This window comes from Artibeus jamaicensis, unplaced genomic scaffold (assembly GCF_021234435.1).
Source record: "Artibeus jamaicensis isolate MK-2021 breed Jamaican fruit bat unplaced genomic scaffold, CSHL_Jam_final contig_64, whole genome shotgun sequence".
In the NCBI taxonomy this organism is placed as follows: Eukaryota; Metazoa; Chordata; class Mammalia; order Chiroptera; family Phyllostomidae; genus Artibeus; species Artibeus jamaicensis.
The window spans coordinates 15,699,686-15,723,589 of NW_026521911.1; the positions used below are offsets into that span (position 1 = coordinate 15,699,686).

Here is a 23,904-nt window from a genome sequence, read left to right on the forward strand (position 1 = left end):
CATCTTGTTTCTCACCCAATGGCATAGTACATGAAATTGAAATTATTAAGTAATCCTAATAGAGATTAAAATAAATGATGAGAATTTATTTTAATGAGTTACTGACACTAAAAAATAAGTATGAAGAAACTCAGTAACAACAGTAATAAACCATCATGAAGTTTCTGCTTACACTGATGAATTAAGTTTTATCTTTATTGTGCTTGTTTTCCTTCAGATGTAGAAGTCTATCAATTATCATTCATTACTGAAGTTAAGCCTTACTATATTGAAATATAGAACCAGAGAAGAACTTCACTCACTCTTATTTGTCAAAGGGTGCAGAACATTTTGTGATTGCATCAGGTAGTTGTCATGCGCACTACTGTTCCCATACTGCACCAGTGTTTTTCTAACAATGGACTACCGTGAGCTCTTTTGAATGCTATTAAATGAACAATACCTATTTAACCCTGTTTCTTCATGAGTCCAAACAGGTCATTACAGCTTAAAGATCATCTGATTAATTTCATTGTTTGCCCACGTAATCCTATGTTGCATATTTTCTCCAAATCTCCAATTCTAAGCCAGTTACCTTTTCTATATACAACAGATTTTATACTACAATTTTTTTAAATGAATGATATAAGTGAGCTCTTTCAACTGTTCTTCTTTTTAAAATGTTTTTATTATGCAATATTTTGTCCTTTCTTATTTTTATAAAAAACTATGTCTTTCTTTACAATGCTAACTTTTTTTATTGTTGTTCAAGTACAGTTGAACAACAATAAAATGGAGATTTTACCCCCACCCCCTACCGCCCCACCCATCCAGCCTCCACCTTCCATCCTACCCCCTTTGGTTTTGCCCAAGTGTCCTTTATTCAGGTGCCTTGATGCCTTAACTTTTCAGCCTGTGCTTACAAACCCACTGCTTCTGCTTCCAGTTTCCATCCCCTCTCTTCCAATGACTTCCCTATGACTTTCAGCATCAGGTCTTCCCTTGTTTCTAATTGATCCAACCAGCAAGTTACTAATGCTATTTTCATCACAATGCTCCAAATTCTTTAAAGGTTCCCTAGCATCTCTAAGTTAGTTTAATATCTTGTCTAGGCATTCAAGATTTTCACCAAGCTGACCCTAAATGGCTTTTCTATAATGTTCCCTAGAACAAAATCTGCTTCTGAAAGGCTGATTGACTTACCCTTCTTAACTATGGTTTAATTATTATCTTCCCTGATATTTAACAGTGCTGTGAATGTCACTGAAATACCTACTTCTTCCTTCATTTCTCTGGTTTTCAAGCTTCAGCTCAATTTCTTTCTTCTCTGTGAAGTTGTCTCATAGCTCTAGACTACATTTTCTTATTCCCTGTAGTTTTAACAAACCAACTCCTGGTTTAGCTCTCAGTTACAATGTATCTTTATTTACATCTGCATTCATGCTTATGCCCACATCCTTTCCTTTGAGTAACCGACCCGAACAGTTGAGGGAATATAAGAATGAATAATGTTCTTTTATTTACTCAGTATTCTTAATATAACCTCTCAGATAATAAAAACACATTTATTAAATAAATGAGTAAAACCTCTTAATATTATTAATATAACCTCTCAGATAATAAAAAAAATATGTGTTGAATAAATGAGTAAAACATCATTGCCAATAGACCTGCTATAAACAGTGACCACTATTCCAGAGATGTAACAGAGTAGATAACACTGCAGGAAAGGTCATGCAAGAACTGGAAGATCTGCGTGATATCAATCCCAAGTGTCAATTATTTAAGAGTAAAACCAACCACTAATTTTAAAATCATGTTGTTTAAAAACAAAATAGTTCAGTGTCCCCACTATTGCCAGTATATTTGTTCATTTGTATTATTTCGTTGTATGAATATACTACAATTGCTTTTTATCCACTCAGCTGTTAGGAGATATTTGGATTGTATCCAGTTTTTGGCTATTACAAATATAGCTGCTGTAAAGATTTGAAAAAAAAAAGGCACTAATATACAACATGTTCCAATTCTAAAGTTGGAATGAGAATTCCATCTTATAAGAAGAAAACAGAAACGTCAAAACTGTACAAGTAAAGAAAGAAAACAATGGTTTGAGAACATATATACATTTGCATATATGCTGGAAATTCCATTGTTTAAACACATTATTGTATGGCCCATTATTTTCAAAGCATGAATCTTAAAACTCTATGTTCTACATACCTGTCCAATCTCCTACTATTTTAAGGTGGACCCCAAATGTTGCTTTGGTTTCAGTAGGACACTGAAAAAATAAATAAACACTAGCATCACTTCTGAACAATAATTATTATTACCAAGTATTACTGAATTATAATATTTATTCTCACAGTAAATCCCCCAAATGTAAAAGAGAAAGCAGTGGACTAAAACTTTTTATATAGATCCTCATTAGTAGAAGAAAAAAAGCAACATCAACTAGTCAATAGGGCAATACACATTTCTCTAAAAGCTCATAAGTACTTATATAAAACAATATAACAGTCTAGAACTGGTAGTATATTACATCCAACTATAAATCTTGCTTAAATATCTTTTGAGTTAAAATATTTAAGAGGCTGAAGATTTTAACTAAAAGGCAGACATGTACACTAATAATTTCAGTGTCTTATTCTCTCCAGATATTATATACTTCGTATCCTAACAAATTCTAAGAAACAGAAAAATAAAGACAGAAAGTGAAAACTCACTTTATACACATCTATTTAAAGAGATTTATTATTAGCTTTTGTAATGTTTATCATTTTAAATGTTAAATTTGAAAGTAAACATGGAAACATTGCTGAGTCTTTTTCTGGTCTCACGTAAGTTTCCTAGATGAAGAGAATGGAGTTTGGCTCATGCTGACCTTAACATAAGTACCAGAATACACAACATCTAGTTTAAGGATAAGAAAATAAAGTGACAGAATTTGTAAAAACAGATCTGAGGGAATGTGTACTTTGCTATCGTGGACAAAATATAATGTTTCCTTCAAATTCGTTGTTCAGTATGGTGTTGAGATCTTAATGTGCTTAAAAGACTAATGAATTTGGAACAGTTCCATAAAAATATAAACAGATATTATGTAATTATCTTACATTTGGGAACTAAATGTGAAAATGATGTCAGTGTACAAGGATTTACTCAACATGGAAAAGAAATTTAAAAGCCACAAAGTGTTTGTTTTTAAACTTATTAAACCAGAGAAAATGATCAAATAACATTATGTTCTTTAATCATTATTGTCAGGACTTTATTTTTAGCTTCTTTTTCCAAAGATCTACTTTCACATTTTCTATTCCAGCTAGACATTTCCATCAGAAATTCACTCTAAATGTAATATAGCTAAAACTGCTGTTATCTTAGTTCCTAAGTTACAGTCTCCTTCTCATTCTCTTACATCTGCACATGAAACCTATGGAACTTCTATATCCTATCAGAACAGAGGCTCAAATCTCAGAGTAATATCTGGTATTTTTCTTTCTACCAGCATTCAATTGACTTTCAAGTCCTTTTAAATAATCTTATCAAAGAAAGTGTCTGATCACAGTAGTATCCCATGAATCAATCTTTTGTGCCCCACCTGTGGAAGAACACCCACATACTTTCTTTCCTATAGTCTATGGCCGACCACATCTGTTCTGAATTCTTTCCAACTTAGTATTCCAAGTTTCTCTTTGACTCACTCTCATAATCCAAACCAACATGGATCAACTATAAATCTTCCTGTCCCTTCCCTTCACTACTTACTAGTCTACCTGTAAAAAGATCATCTTGAGAAGCTAGCCCATCTTTCCCTCAAAACAATGAGAAATCTTAGGTCTCAGGGATAAAAGAAAGAAGCTGGGTTTGGGCTCATGATTTAAAAAAGAAGAAATGCTCATGTCTGTATATGGAATAATTTGACCTCCCAGGTTCATCTCACTCCAAGCATAAACCTGGCTATTACTCCTCCACAAACCCAAAGATAAGCAGAGGTGAGACAAAGATAAACATCTTACTAGATGCAGAAATAACCAGTACAGTAGGAACTAGAGCGAAGATGCCATTCATTAGCTCAGTAAATATATTTAAAGCACGCTAAGTGCCATCTCACATTTACCCACCCAAAAGCAAGCTCTAAATACCCTCATCAGAACCTGCTCTGCCATAATGAGCCTTCCCAATCTCAGGTAATGTGATTCCAGTTGCTCACACAAAAAACTTTGACAATAAACTGGACCCTTCTATTTCTTTCATATTCCATACCTAGACTATCAAGGAATCCTGGTTAACACTAACTTTAAAATATGTCAAGAATCTGACACTTCCTACCAGCTCCACTCGGGGGCAAGCCATCATCATACTTCAACTGGATGAGCTTCCTAACTGTTCTCCCTGCTTCTCTTCATCTAATATTAACATAGCAGTCAGACTGATCTTATGAAAAAAGCAAGCTGGGCATGTCATTCCTCTACTTAAAACCCTCCTAAGGCTCCACCTCACTCAAAGTAGAAGCCAAAGCCCCAGAATCTGACTGCTCAGATCTTCCCTGACGTTATTTCCTATCATCTTTTCTTTTTCTTAGTGTACTCAAGCTGCACTGACCTCTGACATCTTCTTTTCCTTACCCACATACACTCACACAGATGCAAGTCAAAATATACCAAGCATAAATAAGGGCGGAAACTACCAGGTTTTTAAACAGAGAAATGATGTGATCTGATTTGCATCTTAAAACAATCATCCTGACGGCTTCTTGAGATTAACTGCTAGGTGAGTAAAGGCAGACAGAGGGAGACCAATTAGGAGACTATCCAGATGGTAGTGGATCAGACCAGGGTAGGCGCTGTGAAAATTTTGGACATATTTTGAAGGGAGAGCCAAGAATTTTTGTGAACAGATTGTCGACTGTATTTTTTTAAGGATACAAGTCAAGTTTGATGTCCAGGTTTTCAGCCTGAGTAAACTGGATAATGGAGTTGGCACTACCTTAAAAGAGGAAAGACTATGGGTGGAATAGGTTTGGAAGGCTGAAGATTAAGAGCTCAATTTTAGCCATGTTAACTTACAATTTATTTTAGACATCCAAGTGGAAGTTTCTGACAGATAATAGAATATACAACCTTGAATTTCAGAGTTGGGGGCTGAGCTGGAAATATAAATTTGGGAGATAATAGCACACAGATACATCGATAAGATTGACTAGGATCACCAGACAAATGAGTTTAGTTAGAGAAAAATATCAGAACATCCAGTACCAAGAAGTGGACACCGGGGTGTTCTGATATTTAGAGGCTATGGGGATGACAAGGAACAGCAAAATATTTTAAAAGAGCCAGAAAATTAGGAGAAAAGCCAGGTGAGTGGAAGTCCTGGAAGCAAAATGAACAACACATGTTAATAAAGCAAGTGGTCATCAGCTGGGCTAGACGCGCCTGAGATATGAAACCCACTAAGGACTGAGAAAGGAACACTGGACTTAGCAACAACATGGTCATGTTGACCTTGGAAATGTTTTCGCTGTGGGCGAAAGTTGGTAGATTTAAGAGAGAACAAGAGGAAACAAACTGAAGAACTGAAAAATAGGGGAGAGGCTGGAAGGAGATGTGAGTCAAGAAAGGGCTTTCATCCATCATTTTCTCTTTGATACCTAGTGAAAAAGAGGCATCCAAAAATACCAATTGAATAAGTCAAGTTTAATATTAAACAGCAGGTTCACTCTGAAAACACTGACTGATTTCAGTTCCTATTTATTATGCAGGTCCCCCTTATGCACTGAAGAAATATTTTCTTTTTCCCTGGAAGGAAGCCAAGCTAGAGCCATTAGATGATGTTTAACTTTCAGAGAATTCAGACGTCCTGTTATATTTCATGAACATTAGTGACCTTCTGTGTCAATTTCCACCACTGTGCCTGGTCTATAGTTAAGACATTTATTGCCTTGCTAATCTGTCATCTATCCCAGCTGAGTTTCTGAGCTAAGCAAAAGATTTGTGAAACTCTAGAGAAAAGCAATTTTCAGAAATTAGAGAGATGAGAGCAAGGCCCAAGATCCAAACCACTGATGCAGATTTCCTGCTTATATTTAAACCCATGAAATTAAATCAATAATAACAAAAAATGTTTCCAGTCTTGAAGAGATTCACGGCCATTCTAGTCTGGTTTTCATTGAAAACTGGAAAGCCTATTCCCAAAGTGACTGGTTGAGAGATTAAAAACACAAAGCAGAAAAATGATGGCAAGTAAAGGCATGCTATGTAAAAGTACGGACAATAATAAACTAACAGCTAGACTTGCCTCTGACTCATGGAAAAATATGTGAAATTGGGTTATCCAAGCTTAAAAATAATGAATCACACAACTCAGAACACAGATGTCAGGAAAGCACATGTGTACTTCTGAATTAAAATAATAAGGGAAGGATATAGAAATATTTGTGTAAACTTCAACCAATCACTACCATTTAAAAAGTAGGTTCTGCATGATTTCTTTAATTGAGAACCCATGAAAAATACTAATGAGCATAATTTCATGTCTACCTCAGTTAAATACTAAGAGAAGCTACAGTTTGTAATAAGCAGTAGGTTTCATGCTTTCTTAAGTTTGGCTTTTAAAAATCATATCAGATGTGTACATCTAAATTAGTTGGGGCATGCTTTAATAGAAGATTTGTTTTGGTAGAAAAATCCAAACTTTGTTAATACAGAGCATAGCTGCAAAACACTTCTAAAGATCCACTAAAAGCTGAAGAACGACATGTAAAATTCTACCCAGGTTTTCAGCCAATAGAGGTCCATCGTTCATCCTAATGGCTAGTAAACCACAAAAGGCAAATAAATCATCTGTCCTTAAATGGCTGTTTCTAAACAAGTCTGTGGCCAGAGCGTAGTCAGTTACTGCATGCAGCAGAATGAGGCCAAAAAATTCAGTTTAATCCTGTCTTGAGTCTACATTCATTATCTGAAACAACAACCATAACAAATAAAAATAGATAGCACAATAGCTATGGTAACACAGGAAGTGATAACAATAATGAAGAGATGTCAACGAATTTTGAAAGGTGAAATGTGGATGAGGTGGTGGATAACAACTTCTAACCCACTGAGAACTTACTATATGCCATGCACCATGATTAGCACTTGACTAATACATCTTTTTAACTCATATTAGCACTTGACTAATATACCTTTTCAACTCATATTCACAGTAACTTCATAAAGAAGTTATTATTATTTATGCACATTTTATAAAGAAGCAAACCAAAAATATATTACTTATCTTGTCCAAGGACATGGGACTAGTAAGTGGAAGATCCAGACCTCCAATCCAGGTTGGATAGGGTTCCAAAATCCGTGGTATAATACTATCTCCTATCTCCCTTCTACCTCCCTCAGTCTTGTCGAACATATGTCTGCGGGTTCGGCCCTAGGAGAATGCAGGTGCAATAGCAGAAAACAATCACAGCTTTCTAGTAAAACCAACCTAATTAGTATGTTGTCCTTTTTCTGGAAAATCAATGTCAAGTAGAAAAATGCTGAAGCACCTTAAGTAATTAAAAACCTGCAACCTGCAACCTTTGGGTATCTAATTAAATCAGTACTCAAAACTTAGCTTTACCTGGATTGAAATTGTGAAAATTACCACAATGCTTCTGTTCTTTATCTTTTGTGCTTATTTTTTCATATTCTCAGTTTTAAAAGCTTAATCTCCATAAACAAATGAGCTAAAGTTCAAACTACTAAATGTGTAATTATTGCATATTTTATAGATTTGATATCTCCTTAGCCTGTCACAGTACATGAAAATAAGTATTAGACTTTTTCTACCAGGGAAATTTATCTGACTTTTTAACTCTCCACAGTATTTGAAGAGCTTAGTTGTGTAAACAATCCAAAACTTTCAAGTGCATATTCCTCTTGAAACCACCTTTTTATAGTTTTAGTAAAGTTCTCTCTAAAATGGTCATTCTTTTTTGTTGTTTGATTCCAACAACAAGTATGTCCAAAACAATAGGAGTTTTAGAAATATGAATGCTCTGAACATCAATAAATAGTGAGGCAAGAGAGACACAGTACAGGACAGCTAATGATACCCCTTTCAGCCAGGCAGATCTGTGTAAGTATGTCACTTGTGCCACTAACAGTGTAACTTTATTTAATGTCTTACAGACACATTCTTTTCTATGCAATATAGCGATAATAATACATGTCTCATAAGAATATAAGTATAGTAAGAATTAAACAATATAATATTTTCAAAGTTTATGAAGGAACCTCTCAGGCACTTAATTAGTAGGGATTAGTATCTTTGACAAAAATGGGGCATGTGCACAATTTTTAGTGGGAATAGCATGTGGAAAATTACTTTGTTTTTATTTAAAAGGAACCCTTAAGGGAACCACTCTTATTCAACACAGTACTGGAAGTCCTAGCTACAGTAATTACACAAGAAAAATAAATAAAAGCCACTCAAATTGGAAAGGAGGAAACAAAACTGTCTTTATTCACAGATGACATGATAGCATACACAGAAAAACCTTATAGCCCCTTCCACACAGTCTTGCTGAGTAAGCAAATTTAGCCATGCCTGCCACCTCCCGCCACTTACTGGCCATGGTTCCCTGCAAAATGAGCAAGTTTCTGACCTTCAGGAAAATGTATAAGAAGGATCTGAAGAAATGCACTTCCTGAAAGAGTGCATAGAAGGAAAAGAAGGTAAAATACCACCTGCTAAAAATAAAACCAAATCACAAGAAAATAAGGAAGAAAAAACAGATATTAGGAAGGTGGAGGAAGACATGAAGACTGATATAGTCTGTCACATGAAGAAAGTGAAGAAAGATATAGAAATTGACAATGAGGGTATGACTGAAGCAGACACTGGTGCCCCTCAAAAAATGGGAGATGAAAATATAGAGATAACTGAGAAGATGATATATCAGGCAAATGATAAAAAAAGTGAGAGCCACTGATGCCCTAAATGATGGTGAACTACAGAAAGCCACTGACTTGTTCACAGATGCCATCAAACTGAATCCTCCCTTGGTCATTTGTAATGCCAAGAAAGCCAACGTCTTCATCAAATTACAGAAGCCAAATGCTGCCATCTGGGACTGTGACAGAACTATTGAAATAAATCCTGATTCAGTTCAGTTTCATAAATGGTGAGGGAGAGCACATGGACTTCTGGACCATTGGAAAGAAGCAGCCCATGATCTTGCCCTTGCATGTACATTAGGTTATGATGAAATGCTAATGCAATGCTGAAAGAAGTTCCACCAAGGGCATAGAAAATTGCAGAACACCAACCAGAGAACATATGAGCAGAAATGTGAAGAGCAAGAGAACAAAGAAAGAATGGAAAGGGTTAAGAAGGCTTGGGAAGAACATAGGAGATTCTAGAGGGAAGAAGAGAGCAGACAGCAGTCTGGATCTCAGTATGGCTCTTTTCCAGATGGCTTTCCTGGAGGAACGCCTGGAATGGCAGGAATGCCTGGGTTCAATGACATCTCGGTGATCCAGAGGTTCTTGTAACCAAGCAGGATCCAGAAATTATGGTGGCCTTCCAGGATGTGGCTCAGAACCCAGCAAATATGTCACAATATCAGAACAACCCAAAAGTTATGAATCTAGTAAGTAAATTGTCAGCCAAATTTGGAGGTAAATCATAATATTCTCCTGACAGATAAAGCCCTTGCTGAAGGAAGAACAACTTGGGTCACCCAATGGATGTCACAATAATACAAACCAGTGTACCTCTGACCTTCTCATGAAGAAAGCCTGGGCCATTGAAGAGAATTCCCTCCCCGCTGCCCCAAATGCAGCTGTAACATTTCACAGCACTTTGCCATTAGAGTATTCTTTCAGATAATGTCTTCCTACTAGGAATTATAAAGTTTAAATACTTTTAAATCTTAAAAATATTTTAAAATAAATTAAAAGGGTGTTCTAAACCCTACATTTTTATTTACTAATCATCTGGGTGTTTTCCTTTGAATTATTTGAGCAAAAAAAATTTCAGTAGGGGAGATTTATTGCTCAGTTTGAATGAAATAAAGAGTTATTAGTGAAAAGTTAATAACATTTAAATAGATAGTTTGAGTTGGATATATGGTTACTGAGGCATTTTGATCTCTCTTTTCAAATGCTTTATATTTTAAAAAAAAGATTTATTTCAATAAAACTACTAGGACCACCAGTTTTGTAGCAGGGCCTGGGAAGACACCTGGTAATGCAGCAGCAATCCTACTACACTTTAAGTAACACATACCCTTGTGCAGGTGCATTTCAACCCTCCACAGTAGTGCAGGGATGATTTTTATAATGCTGCGACAGAATTATAATCCTTAGCTCTGTTCTTGTCTGATATATGAAATAAGTCATAAATGCTTCATATTATGTCCACATAGGGGGAATGATAAGAAAACCCTATAGTCTCCACCAAAAACTACTTGACCTAATAAGTGAAGGAGGTAAAGTAGCAGGATACAAAGTCAATATTCAGAAATTGATGGCACTTTTGTTTATCAACAATGAATTATCAGACCGAGAAACTAAGAAAAAAATCTCATTTACTGTAGCAACAAGAAAAAAAAATACTTAGGAATAAATTTAACCAAGGATGTAAAAGACCTGTACCTGAGAAATTTTAGGATACTGAAGAAAGAAATTTAGGAATATACAAATAAATGGAACTATATACCGTATCCATGGATTGGAAGAATTAACATAATTAAAATGTCTGTACTGCCCAAAGCAATCTACAGATTCAATACAACCCCTGTTAAAATACCAATGATATATTTCATGGATCTAGAAAAAATACTCCAAAATTTTATATGGAACCAAAAAAGACCCTGAACAGCCACAGCAATCCCGAGAAACAAGAACAAAGTTGGAAGAATCACTATACCTGATACCAAACAATACTACAAGGCCACTGTAATCAAAGCAGTCTGGTACTGGGATAAGAACAGACACATAGATCAATGGAACATAATAGAGAGCCCAGAAATAAACCTATGTCTCTATGGTCAATTAACATTTGACAAAGGGGGCACGATCATACAATGGAGTAAAGACAGTCTCTTCGATAAACGGTGTTGGGGGAAGTGGACTGTTACATCCAAAAAAATGAAACTAGACCACCAACTTATACCATATACCAGAATAAACTCAAAATGAATAAAGAACTTAAATATAACTCATGATACCATAAAAGTCCTAGAGGAAAACATGGGCGCCAAAATTTCAGACATCCCATGTTGCAATACTTTTGCCAATATTAGGGTGAGGTAAATAAAAGGAAAAAAAAACAAATAGGACTTCAGCAAATTAAAAAGTTTCTGCACGGTGAAAGAAACCATCATTAAAATGAAAAGGGAACCACCCATATGGGAGAACATATTTGCCAATCATACACTGGACAAGGGTTTAATCTCCAAAATATATGAAGAACTCATAAGACTCAATACCAAAAAGAAAATACCCCATTAAAAAAAGGGCAAAGGACCTGAATAGACACTTCTCCAAGGAGGACATAGAGATGGCCCACAGACACATGAAAAAATGTTCAACATCACTAGCCATAAGAGATACCCAAATTAAAACCACAATGAGATATCACCTCATGCCTGCCAAAATGGTTATCATTAATAAATCAACAAGCAAGTACTAGTGAGGCTGTGGAGAAAAGGAAACTTGAGAGCACTGTTGGTGGGAATGCAGACTGGTGCAGCCACTGTGGAAAACAGTATGGAATGTCCTCAGAAAACTAAAAATAGAACTGCCTTTTGACCCAGCAATTCCACTGTTGGGATTATATCCTAAGAATTCTGAAACACCAATCCAAAAGAACCCATGCACCCCCATGTTCATGGCAGTGCTATTTACAATAGACAAGTGTTCAAATGCTGGAAACAGCCCACGTGTCCCTCAGAGGATGAGTAGATTTAAAAAACTATGGTCCATTCACACAGTAAAATACTATGCAGCAGAAAGAAAGAATTCCTACCTTTTGCATGACAGCATGGATGGAACTAGAGACTACTATAGAGTGAAATAAGCCAGTAGGTGAAAGGCAAATACCATATGACCTCAGTTATAACTGGAACCTGGTTAACAAAAAAAACAAATGAGAAAAATAGAACCAGCAACATGTAGACATGGAACAGATAGTTATAGAAAGAGAGGAGGGAGGTGGGAAATGGAGAAAGGAAGTGGAAAGGATTAGTCAAAGAACATCTATGAATGACTCATGGACAAGGACAATGGAAAGGGGATCAAATGTGGGAGAGAAGGGTGAGCTGGGAGGAGGAAGGCAAAAGGGAAAAACTGGGACAACAGTAATAGAATAAACAATTTTTTAAAGGAACCCTTAAGGGAACTAGCCAGTGAAAATGTTTAAAAAACATGCATTTTACATGTAATGATCAAACAGAACTAAAGACAGAATGAAGGGACAGGCAGGAAAAGTTCGTGTGATTAATAAACAAAAACCTTATTTAAATTTGAATTGTGAGGGCCGTTAGGGGGAGCGCTCACTCATCACTCATAGTGAATCACCCCAACAGGAAGAGACACAGTTTCCATCTCCAAAAGGAAGCTATTTTTTTGCTTACCTACTCCTGTGTGAAGAAGTAGGATCTTCTCCTTGTCCAGCAACCACTCAGCCAATGAAAGACTGTTACAACTCAACCAATGAAAAGCCACTACACTTCACACATTCAGTCCCCTCCAATGGACTCTATTTACAACAACCCTTCTGAACTCTCCTTTTCCTCTATAAAACAAAGATTCTCCTTTGTTCTTTGGAGTTGCGAGAGGTTCGCCATTAGACTACATGTCCCAAATTGCAGTTCTTTGTTGTTCCCGAATAAACCCAATTTCCTGGACAAACATTTGACTCTCTGATTAAGATCAGCAATAGTCAATTAATCAAACAGCACCATGTAAAATTTAGCTTAAAAATGTTTTCTCTACTCAAACGTATTTCTAGACAGCAGGAAGATTTGCCTTTTTTCCCCCTCGTATAAAAACAGAAACTTCCTTGGGGGATAGTATTAGTGAGCTGATTCTCATACTATCTGGGAAGGCTACAAACCATTTCCTAGACCCATACACAGTACATGGCACACAGATGGTCAGATAAAATGAAAAACTCATGAACTCCAAGCATCAAATTTCTTTGCTTCCATACAACTCACTCCTGAACTTAAATCTTGATATAATAGAATGTTATTATTTCTCTAGATGCCAAACTATATTTTCTTTTTTTCAAATTAAGTTTACTGAGTGACACTGGTTAATAGAGTTATATAGGTTTCAAGTGTACATGTCTATGATATATCAGCTGTATACTGCATTGTTTGCCCACCACTCAAAGTCCAATCTTCTATCACTGTATTTTTGACCCCCTTTACCCTTTATTACCGCCTCATACCCCTTCCCTCTCAGAACTACCATACCGTTTTCTTAGTCATTAATAAATAAATTTACTACATACAGACAGAGTGCTAAATCTGGAGCAATGAAGCAATTTTTTTTCCTTTAAAGAACTGCAATTATCTATTCAAATAACTTTTATTTTTTCTCTAATCATTTGACACTCCCTTTTTATTTATTTTATTCTTTAAATATAGATTCTTCTGGCCCAGCTCTCTTCACAAGTACATGTTCTCAAGGGCACATCAAATTTGATAGCAGTTCCAATTCTAGTGAACTTCAATCTTACACTTCAGCACTGAGGTAAAACCAGTTACTTATCTACCTCCCACCCCATAATTTCTTTAATGTTATTTGCATATATTAAGCATATATTTAAACATGTGGTTCCTATTCACAGCTAACTTTGTTTGAAACTGAATAAAATCTTAATCCCTATGATCGATGGGTAATATTAAATAAATTGTAAAATATTATGCAGTTATTTAAAAAATGAGACATATAAAAATATAGTAACATGAAAAGCTGCCCATAATATATTGTTGAGTGAAGGAGAAAATTATAAAGCAAATGATTCAGCAAACATACCAAACACCTGTGTATGCCAAATTGTATAGAAAAATGTCTCGAATAACGTATGTCAAATTCTAAAGAAAATAACTGAAAAGGGGAAAATGAGGAAAAGTTCCTATTTTGTTTTATTTACTTGTAAATGGTTTACTTTTTTATAACGGCTGTGCCATTTTTATGATGCGTAAAATAATGTGAACAATGTGCAAAATTGTTTGATGATTTTTCATTATTTAGCTGGGTGTCCCCCCTCCATTATCTTATTCCATTTCTTTTTCTGACTTTATTTTCTTTTTTCTCCTCCATATACAGCATGAGTGCCAACTATACTGGACTTTTTCTTATCTAAACACTGCCTGGATTTTCTTATGCGTCCACCTTAACTCAGAGTACCCTCTTTTCCCTTGAGTTCACTCTCTTTAAAGAAAATCATGCACATAGCATATTTTGGTGCATACTTCATAAAAGGAAAAGAGCAAATATCAAGGAAAAGTTCTATATTTTGAATCATAAAGATTTAATAAATTTTAAATAAGTTAGTTTTGGAATCTTAAAATGGTAGAAAATAATAAATAACAGTTACAAGGCTTCTGTACAGATAATTATATTTCTTTGTAAAAAAGATGGCTAACTTAAATATTACGGATACTGTGATAGCCTTGAATGACTTTTAGAATGAGGTGGAATATATACTCAACAAAGAAAGACATGCATTTCATTCTAAAAAAATCTAAAAATCAAATCTCTTACCATTGTGAGGGTAAATGGATGGTTTTCTAATGCAGACACACTGGGACAATGTAGAATAATGTACTAAAAAGCAACAAAAAATTGTTAAATGACTAAGAAAGAAGTTCAAATATTTCAAAGATAGCACTAATTTGTTAATTTTCAAATGTTACATGAGAATAAAGGGTATTTTAAAAGTTGCTGGACAATGACTCACCTGGCCAGGTCTGGCTTTAAAATTTTCTTTGACCATTCGAATTTCCATGACATCTGAGGGATGACTTATGACCGAGGTGATGGTGACTGGCTTATTACTCCGGATGCACCTGTAAAGTCTTTCAGCACAATACAGGCACAAAGGTCCAGAAATCCAAAGCCAAGTCTAACAGAGAATTTTTAAAATGCACTTTAAGAAATACTTGTATTGTAGGACTCTTTAGATCCTGTCTACTTGTTTATTTGACACATTAAAAATATTGTAATCTGCATTCTAAATAATAAAATCTAAAGGAAAATAACAGATTTTCACTGTAACTTATTCAAATAACAGGAATGTATAAAATAAAAAGTACAGTGATATCAAGACCCTCCTCTCAAACCGCTGCCCCAGGCATAGCTCCCATTAACAGTTAATCATGCATATACTGTTTCATACATCCTCTGTGCATTACGGATACATAATGCATGTACGCAATACTTTTCTCTAAAGAGAGATCAAAGGGAACTTAAGAGCCCCAGTAAATCTGAAGATGATTTTTAGCAACCATGCACCGGTCCAATGTTTGTTAGAGAACCCTAGGTATTTTAATGCCTTGTGTACATGCCTAGAACACACATACAAACTGTGGAATACATGCCCATGCATATTTTAAAATATGGTATAGACTAGGCATGCTGTGCATAACTTACATTTACATAATAAATGGAATGCAAATACATAAAAAGAGAATATTTAGAATCTGGAAAGCATAACCATGCTGTGTGTGCCGGAGCGATGGCCCTGACAGCCTGGGAGTGCGGACGCCTGTGCAGCCAACCTTCTCCTCCAACTGCACACCCTACCTCCCAAGGCCCTCGGAGGCCTCCAGCCCAAACATATTTTAATGGTCTCTTTTTAAAACCTTTCTTACACAATTATTGCAGACCTTCCTCCTTCCCTGCAGACAAATTATAGCTCTTCCTGACATTTACTTTGACACTGTGTGTAAGAATCACAGGACAAGCTCTACAATGTGACAGCAGTTTTGCAACTTTGGGACGGTCCCTTAACCCTTGAGAATCAGGCTGCATCTAAGTAAAATGGGAGTCACAATACTTGCTCTGCCCAACATACAGCAGAAAAGTTTGGAAATTTATAAAGCTTAATATAAATCTAAGGGGTTATTATTGATAATATACACAACGATATCAAACTCATGCCAGTCATCAACAACGCTACCTTTCAACTTCCCTTTCTTCTTTTTTAAATTAAATTGACTGGGGCAGCATTTGATTATAATATTATATAGCTTTCAGGTGTGCAACTTTATAACACGACATCTGCATACTCTGTTACGGGCTTACCACCTGAAGTCTAGTGTCCTTTATCGCCTTGTATCTGACTGCTTTTACTCTTTCTAATTTCCTCTTTCTCCTTCTTAAAACAGACACTCTGCATCACTCTTTCCCCTGCTTCTAGTTGGTACAAAGACCACAGAGTATAATTCCACATGTACACCTACTATACCCACAAGGAAAAATTATGGTTCTTATCAAACTACTCACTGGGTATTTTGGGGAAGTTCTCTAAAACCAAGCATCTTATTCCAACATCTATTTTAGTGTTCTACTTCTGCCACATATTACTTTGGTACAGTTGCTCAGGGTATTTTATGTATTCAAGCAATAATTTCTTCATCAGAAAACAGAGGATGACAGAAATTGCTTCAAGTAGTTATTGTGACTATTAAAAAATATTCACACATTGCATATTAGCACATTACCTAGCAGATAATAAACAGTGAATAAGTTAATTTCACAATTTATTTTTATATTATACATATTTTATGATAATTATACTATACTCCAATAAATATTATTAGCTCTTTCACTACTGTTTTTATTATCCAACCTATTTTTCTCAACGGACGGGGAGAATATCTTTGTTACCTCTCTTGGGGAAAAACCAGTGCCATAGTAGGCAAAGATCATATGGTCAGTTATATTCTGTAATGTCACAGGTCTTTCCCCTTGAACTGTCAGCTGCCTATAATGGAACAATAAGTAGTAACTCGCCATTGAAACATCCTAAAATGTTCTATTCTGTAAAAATGGTTGCTTTACTACCTTCAAAAACATGTATTTAAAGCAACGTTGATTAGTTTCTATGGGAATATCAATTTTGCAGAGATCATCAAACACATAAAATTATCTGACCTGTGGAAAATTAGCTTGGAATCTGGGCTCTTCCATACAAATCTTCACAGATGTGTTCCGGGTAACCTCATCTGGATTTGAAAATCCTCCAGGGAAAGATTCATGAAAATGTTCTGAGAGATATTCGGGTAAGTCAATACTCCGGTTGCGGGTTCTATTAAGATTGATGCAGCCAGGAGGGTGGGTATCTAAATTAGTTTGATACTTCAGCAATCCTCTAAAATTAAATTAAGAAAAAAATAAAAACAGGAAGATGAAAAAGAAGGTTGAAATCAGGGGACACAGCATAAGAAAATAACCTCTCTTTCTTGCTAACTTTACATAGTATTTATCCAAAAAGTATTTCTCATATATATTACTTAAGAGCAACTGATCTCACTAATATGTGGAATCTAATGAACAAAATTAACTCATAAACAAAATAGAAACAGAGGCACAGATACATGGAAGAGACTGACAGCTGTCAGAGGGAAGCAGGGACTGAATAAAAGGTGAAAGGATTAGCCAGATTATAGACACATATGACATAACCCATAGACACAGACAACAGCGTGGTGATGGCCAGAGAGAGGGGGGAAGGGAGGGGAAGGCAGACATCTGTAATAGTGTAAACAATAAAATTTTTTAAAAAGCAATTAAGAAATTACACATTTTTAAATAAATTCTTCACTACTGGACTAAACAGAAAATTTTGCTTACCCTCCCAACCCCCCAAATCCACAAATGCATGGAAGAAAAAAACCACATATGATCTTTCCAAGTATTTTTTTAATTTGACAGGCTTTATTTCAAATCTATTAGGCAATCATACAATCATACACAAGTTTTCATTTCAATAAACACTACAGTGATGGGTACTTTTGCTCTATCTTCAAACAGAAATGAAAAGGTACAGAAATCATATTTGATTCAGCTAAGGCAATAAAACAGGCCTTGACGGCTTACAGAGAAATGTTAAACAAATATAATAACAGAAGCTGCGTCTCTTATGGTCTGAAAACAATACAAGCAATCAGACCATAAATCCGTTTGCTTTTCAATTTCTCCATAAACAAGGTCACATAAAAAGCTCAAGATAATACATTAGGCAGGGGAGCCTAAAACCCTAAAATCCCGTTCTGACTGTTCCATATTATCTGACATTTTAAGATAAGCCATTCAACTTTCTGTGTTCTATATTTCCTGTCAATAAGGAATAAAGATCTACCTCCCAGAGACAGTGCCTTAAAAGATAGATTATACAAAACATTTTCCTGCATAAGAAGAAAAAAGTAAGATTTTGAAAAGCACTGACAGTTTTTCAGTATGTTTCATTTTTTTACTTCTAAAAAATTAAAATTAAAAATTTTATTTCTAAAATTATTTTTCCTGGTTGACAAGTACATACTTTTTAATTACCCCTCCTGCTTCCAAGTAATTAATTTTAGTGCATTAACAAAGAGTATTTTAAATACATCACAGTTATAATGATTTTACAAAGACAATATTTTAAAACAACAAAACTACAACATGAAAACTATAATACTAAGTAGATCCACACATGAAAGTCAGAAAAGCAGAGCCAGGACAGTCATGGTCAAAGGCGCCATCTATTCAACCTGATTATTCTCCTTCTCTTCTTTTTTACTTACTTATATATTCAATTCCCTCTCTCTCTTCTTTTTATTTTACTTTTTTCCTTATAACTGACTAGTCACGATGAAGTCATTTGCAAACAGTACATGTCAGGAGCATCTGTGTAGTGGGCTATATTTCACAATACCCATGAGAAGACACACACACAATTTTTAAAGTAACACAGCAGACATAACCTAGGTACAGAATAAATTAATGTATATTATACAAAAGTGAGGCAAATACATAATCTTTCACAGAGTTCTAGTCCTATAATACAATTGTCGAGGCATTATACTTGGAACCCATTAATCTGATTCAGCTTCCATTGCAAGTAACAGTTTACCCAAGCCTGTTGCGCCCATTGATCATCCTGAGGGTGGTGGCTGACAGGTGGGGAGGCCAAAAATCTCTGGCACTTATTCTACTGGGCAGAAGTTGAACAAACATTGGCGTAATGTTCTTGGCACTATTCTGTGTGGTTTTACAAAGTTCAAAAAGGAGTCAAATCTGGCTCCTAACCTTCCACAAACTTACAATCTAGCGCAAGATATCTCAAGAGACACTGAATATAAGTTAGACCACAGATAGTAATTGGAATAGAGTGTTTCAGTAATAGCTTATTAGTGTATGGTAGATGCTAGCTAGGCTAATACAGAGTGGTTTACATTCCACATTTCACATTGTCCTTACAACTCCATGAAGTAGGAGCCATTATTCCCACCTTAAAAATTAGTATACTATTTTAATAAGTAATACCCTAGGGTCACACAGCTGATAAAGTGGCAGACCCAAGATCTGAACCCAGGTCTGACTCAAATTCTGTTCTTCACTTCTCATTATAGAGCATGTTAGTTCATTAGACCTTAACAACATACCTATTAAAAAAGTAAAGATGGGAAATATTAATATGTATTAAGCATGTCAGGATTTTTAAAAAAACATCTCGTTCTCACTTAAACTTCAAAAGAAAATAATCATACAAGGCAAATGCATTTATTCCCATCACACAGATGAAATACCAGAGGCTTTGTTTGGGTAGGAGATTAACTAAGTAGCAGTCAAAACACAGAATTCGGAAAGCTCATGTCCCTGAATCCAAAAACGTATATAATTCAAAGCAAATTCGTTGGTTAAAGAAGTATTAAAAATCAAGGAAAAGGGTTCAAATGAACAAAACCCTGGAAATAAGATCTGACTCTGTGTGTGTGTGTGTGTGTGTGTGTGTGTGTGTGTGTGTGTGTCTGTGTGCTGGAAGGGGGCTAATTAACACTGTGCAAAGGAATGTTATTTATTCCGTCTCCGAAGTCATAACAGTGCTCAGGTGAACACAACCCCATGTGCTAGCAGTCCTTAGAATGCTCAGTGTTGTCACTGTCTGCTACAAATCTTCAGGCCAGCTCAGTCAAATAAACTGTTGCTGTTCTTGGCATAGAAAATGGCATATAATATTCTAGAATCCCTTTTAATTTTGAAAGGCATGTTATTTTAAGCTACACTCAGACCAAACTGCATAGACCACCTCTGTCTTAAAGCCCTATTAAAGTGTCCTTTTCTTTATCTCAGTTTGTCACAATAGCCACCAAAGAAACTTGTAAGGGAGAACAGGTCTATAGAGAGACAATGACACCAAACAAAAATCTCATTCATGAAAAAGAGAACTCAGGTAGAAATCTCAGGTTATTGGGCTAAGTGAAGCAGTGAAGATGGGTTCACAAGGAGGACCCTGGCAGATTTTGAACTCAGTATTGAGAGGCAGGTATTGGGTGGGCCAAACAGGTGCTTGATGCTTCAATGCCTGTTTTCATAAACGACAACAAATCTGGGTGGTAAAAATCAGCGCCTCCATCCTTGACTGAGTGAAAATTTTTGGAACCCTTGCCTTCAAGAAGCTTACAACTTTTTAGACATATTTCTTGCACATAGGAAACCTTCAATGCATTACTGGTGAATAGACTTTAAAAGTAAATGATAACCACATAATTTGTTTAAACATATCAGTATATCTAACAGTTAAAATGCAGGGAACATTTTTGCATATGTGTATTATAGCTTTCGAAATTAACTGACACATAATCTGAAAGCAGAAAACAGAAAAAAGAGATGTTACTGGATGGTGAACTGAGTCTTGCCAAGTAAAGGCAGCGATAGGATTGGCGATAGGTAAAAGAGGCTCCTAGAGCATGTGAGAATAGAAATGCTTATCGCTCATTTTTTTGGTTATAGCATATTATGTTCCCAAAAAGAGATTTTAAAGTCTCTTTGGAATGTCCACTGTTCTAACATGAGAAATCAAAGATTTTATGGTGTATCAAAATAGAAGGTTGTAGATACCACTGTTTTTGAATCCACAAAGCTTTCAAGATGTGTTTTCAACACTCAATAGTGTTTCAAAAAATAGGTCTTTCTTTTTGCCTTGAAGAGACATTATAGTTATACTATTATTTTTTTAATGACTGGCTGTAACAAAGCCATAAAAATACAGTACACAGAATATAAAAAAATTTTTTGGCAGAGGTTAAATATTATTATAAAAAATACCAACCCTGTTAAGAGTAACAAAATCATCCCTCCTTTAATGGCACATGTACATTTCTTACAAACGTAGTATCACTCATACCACTTTTATGTTTGTGGTGATTTTAATCATTCCATAAAGTGAAGGAAAAACTCCTTGTCCCACGAGGAACCTACTTTTTTCCTAGTATTCTAAAACGCACTAAATGTTTCTACTCTTTACAGAAAAAAGATAACAACTTGTTTCTCAAAGTTCTTTTTACTTTGTTTCAAGTACAAAAAAAGATCTTAAGAACATACACTCAAATTCAATATTTCAAAACCCAGTGGAATTCACTGGATTCTGTACTCCACTAGAATATACACTATTTACAGTGAAAAATATGTCCTGTGCCTCTGCTAATTTTCTCGTGTCTAGAACTGTGCTATAGTGGTTCAGTGAATATCCATTGAGTGAATTAGTGAATGACTGGAAGTGTATATAAACTTTTTGTGGTAGTTGTTGATGAAACACATGATTGAGGAGTCCCTGATTTTAACAAAGAAAAAAGTTTGAATCATATTCTAACTTCACACAAGATGTCTAGATTTTGCAAATGGTATTTAGAAAAATAAATCATGTATGTACATTCACCATTGTAGGAAACAGCATTAAATCAGTCTGCAACTTACATCATCTGTCTTCACCTTCCAATACTGCCAAATTCAATCTGAGATCTTAGCCCTGACCTTGACCCTGAGCCAATTCTAACTTAAGACAAGTTTTCAAGAGAGGCAGTGCTTCCTATTAGCAGTGCTGGAAGGAGAGTGCTTCTGTAAGCTAGGGATTCAGTGTTCCTCGAAAAAGCCCAAATCATCTGGGCACCCATCAAAACAAAGTCCTTACTCTCATCCCCACTTTGTCTGCTTTAGCCAGTTCTGGCTGCAGCATTCTTTCCTGGGCTCCTGCTGCTCACACCTGAGTTCACTTGCATCCTGCAGCTTGATCTGAGCACTGTGTCCAGCTCTTAGTGCTGGCACTGCCCAAGGGATGGGACTGGGCAGCAGACAAGGCCCGCAACATGGGTGTGTGACCTGTGCAGTCTCACGAGACCCTGCTCTTAGAAAGGCCCTGTGATGGGTTCATTGTTTTGTTGCCACTACCTTAAAATACTTAATCATTTTTGATCAAGGGATCCCATATTTTTATTTGGCAGTGACCTTTGCAAGTTAAACAGCCTGCTACAGACACTATACAGCCAGCAAAACTACACCCTGGAGTATCAGAGCATAGGCTCAAGACATGAGAACCTTCCTCAAATGTGTGAATTAAAACAAACCATTTCACTAAGTTTCCTCAGCTGAAAAAGAGAGTTAGTACCTGTTACCCTCTAATTTATCGTTCCATAAAAATAAGGGTTTTGTTCTCTTGAAAAGAAAAAAGTATGTAAGCATCACTATTTCTTAGCATTTCCCCTGCTTTCAGGCTTTATTAAAATGGCAGTGAGAGATAAAACACTAATGTATTAAAAGCATTTCTTAAAATAAATGTAGCCCCTGTCCCTTCTCCTTCCTGCATAACTTTCTCATCCTGTACTTCCAGCCAGAACCACTTGTTATTATAAATAAGATCCCAAGAGAAAACCTGAGGTTTAAATTATGTAAAAAAATATTTGGTCTAAGGCTATTGCTATCTAAAATGGGAACAAAGTATAAACTCACAGTTCAGAAAATTAAAATTCATTTGAAAATGTAGCTTACAGTATAAAAGAAGAACTTATGTGCATGGAAATGTTCTGTACTCCTCTCTCTATCTATACAGTGTCCTTAAAAGAGAAACTACCCTACAAGCTCAATTCCCACCCCCACCTAGCTTTCAGAATTAACTGTCAGCAAAAATAAATCATTTTTACATAAAAATAAACCCCACAAATGGGAAATTATAAGAGGAAAATGCATATGTCTTATAGCTCATAGTTTTAGAACATTATATTTATTAACATATGGGAAATATGTAAATACTATTATGTGAGGGGATTTGGATTATATAAGAAGATAATTCCCCAGGAATTTTATTCATTCTAGATATCTAAGTGAAATATTTTAAAAACCAAAAAGTGAAGGAAAACAAATAAAGAGAAACGATTTTTTTCCTTCCGTGCCCCAAAGAACTTTTTCCCATACAGGTACACAAAAATCCCCCACCACAATGTGCCAGTCTGTCCTACGGCCCAAACAGCCGAGACACTGACAGCTACCTCCTGCAGCAGTGTTTTACACCAGTTCCCATAATGACCTATTACCTAGATAACACCAAGTGCAAGTAAGTGACTCCCATTAAAATGGGAATCTGAGTTACATTGAAACAAATATACAAATTAATTTTTATCACTACCTGCAATAAAAATGGGAGGAAAATGGAAGGGCGTAAAAGGACAACACATTTCCAGCTAAAAGCAAATTAATACAACTGCACTCAGTGCAGCAAATACTGAGTGATGATTTGTGAAAGGGATTCCGTTGCTAAAGACAGGTGAAACATTTCTACCCTCAAAAACACTTTAGTTCACGCTGCTGTATTTTCTCTTTCATGCTGGAACTCACAGACACGGAGTGGAGGTAGGCAGAAGAGAACACTGGAATTTTCCACGATTCA

At 35.7% G+C, this 23,904-nt stretch overlaps 1 protein-coding gene and 1 pseudogene across 7 annotated transcripts in view; one reads left to right on the forward strand and one right to left on the reverse strand.

Moving 5' to 3' along the window:
• NOX4 (NADPH oxidase 4) overlaps positions 1-23,904 on the reverse strand; it is a 177,919-nt gene that overhangs the window by 73,250 nt on the left and 80,765 nt on the right. For all 7 annotated transcript variants that reach the window (XM_053670823.1, XM_037137613.2, XM_037137612.2 and 4 more), the window contains 4 exons: positions 17,139-17,355; positions 14,941-15,105; positions 14,745-14,807; positions 2,203-2,263 (listed from right to left, as the gene is read on the reverse strand). In XM_053670823.1, coding sequence (XP_053526798.1) covers positions 2,203-2,263; positions 14,745-14,807; positions 14,941-15,105; positions 17,139-17,355 — 506 coding nt within the window. The remainder of the gene's footprint in view (positions 1-2,202; positions 2,264-14,744; positions 14,808-14,940; positions 15,106-17,138; positions 17,356-23,904) is intronic.
• On the forward strand, positions 8,595-9,652 carry LOC119043582 (hsc70-interacting protein-like; annotated as a pseudogene).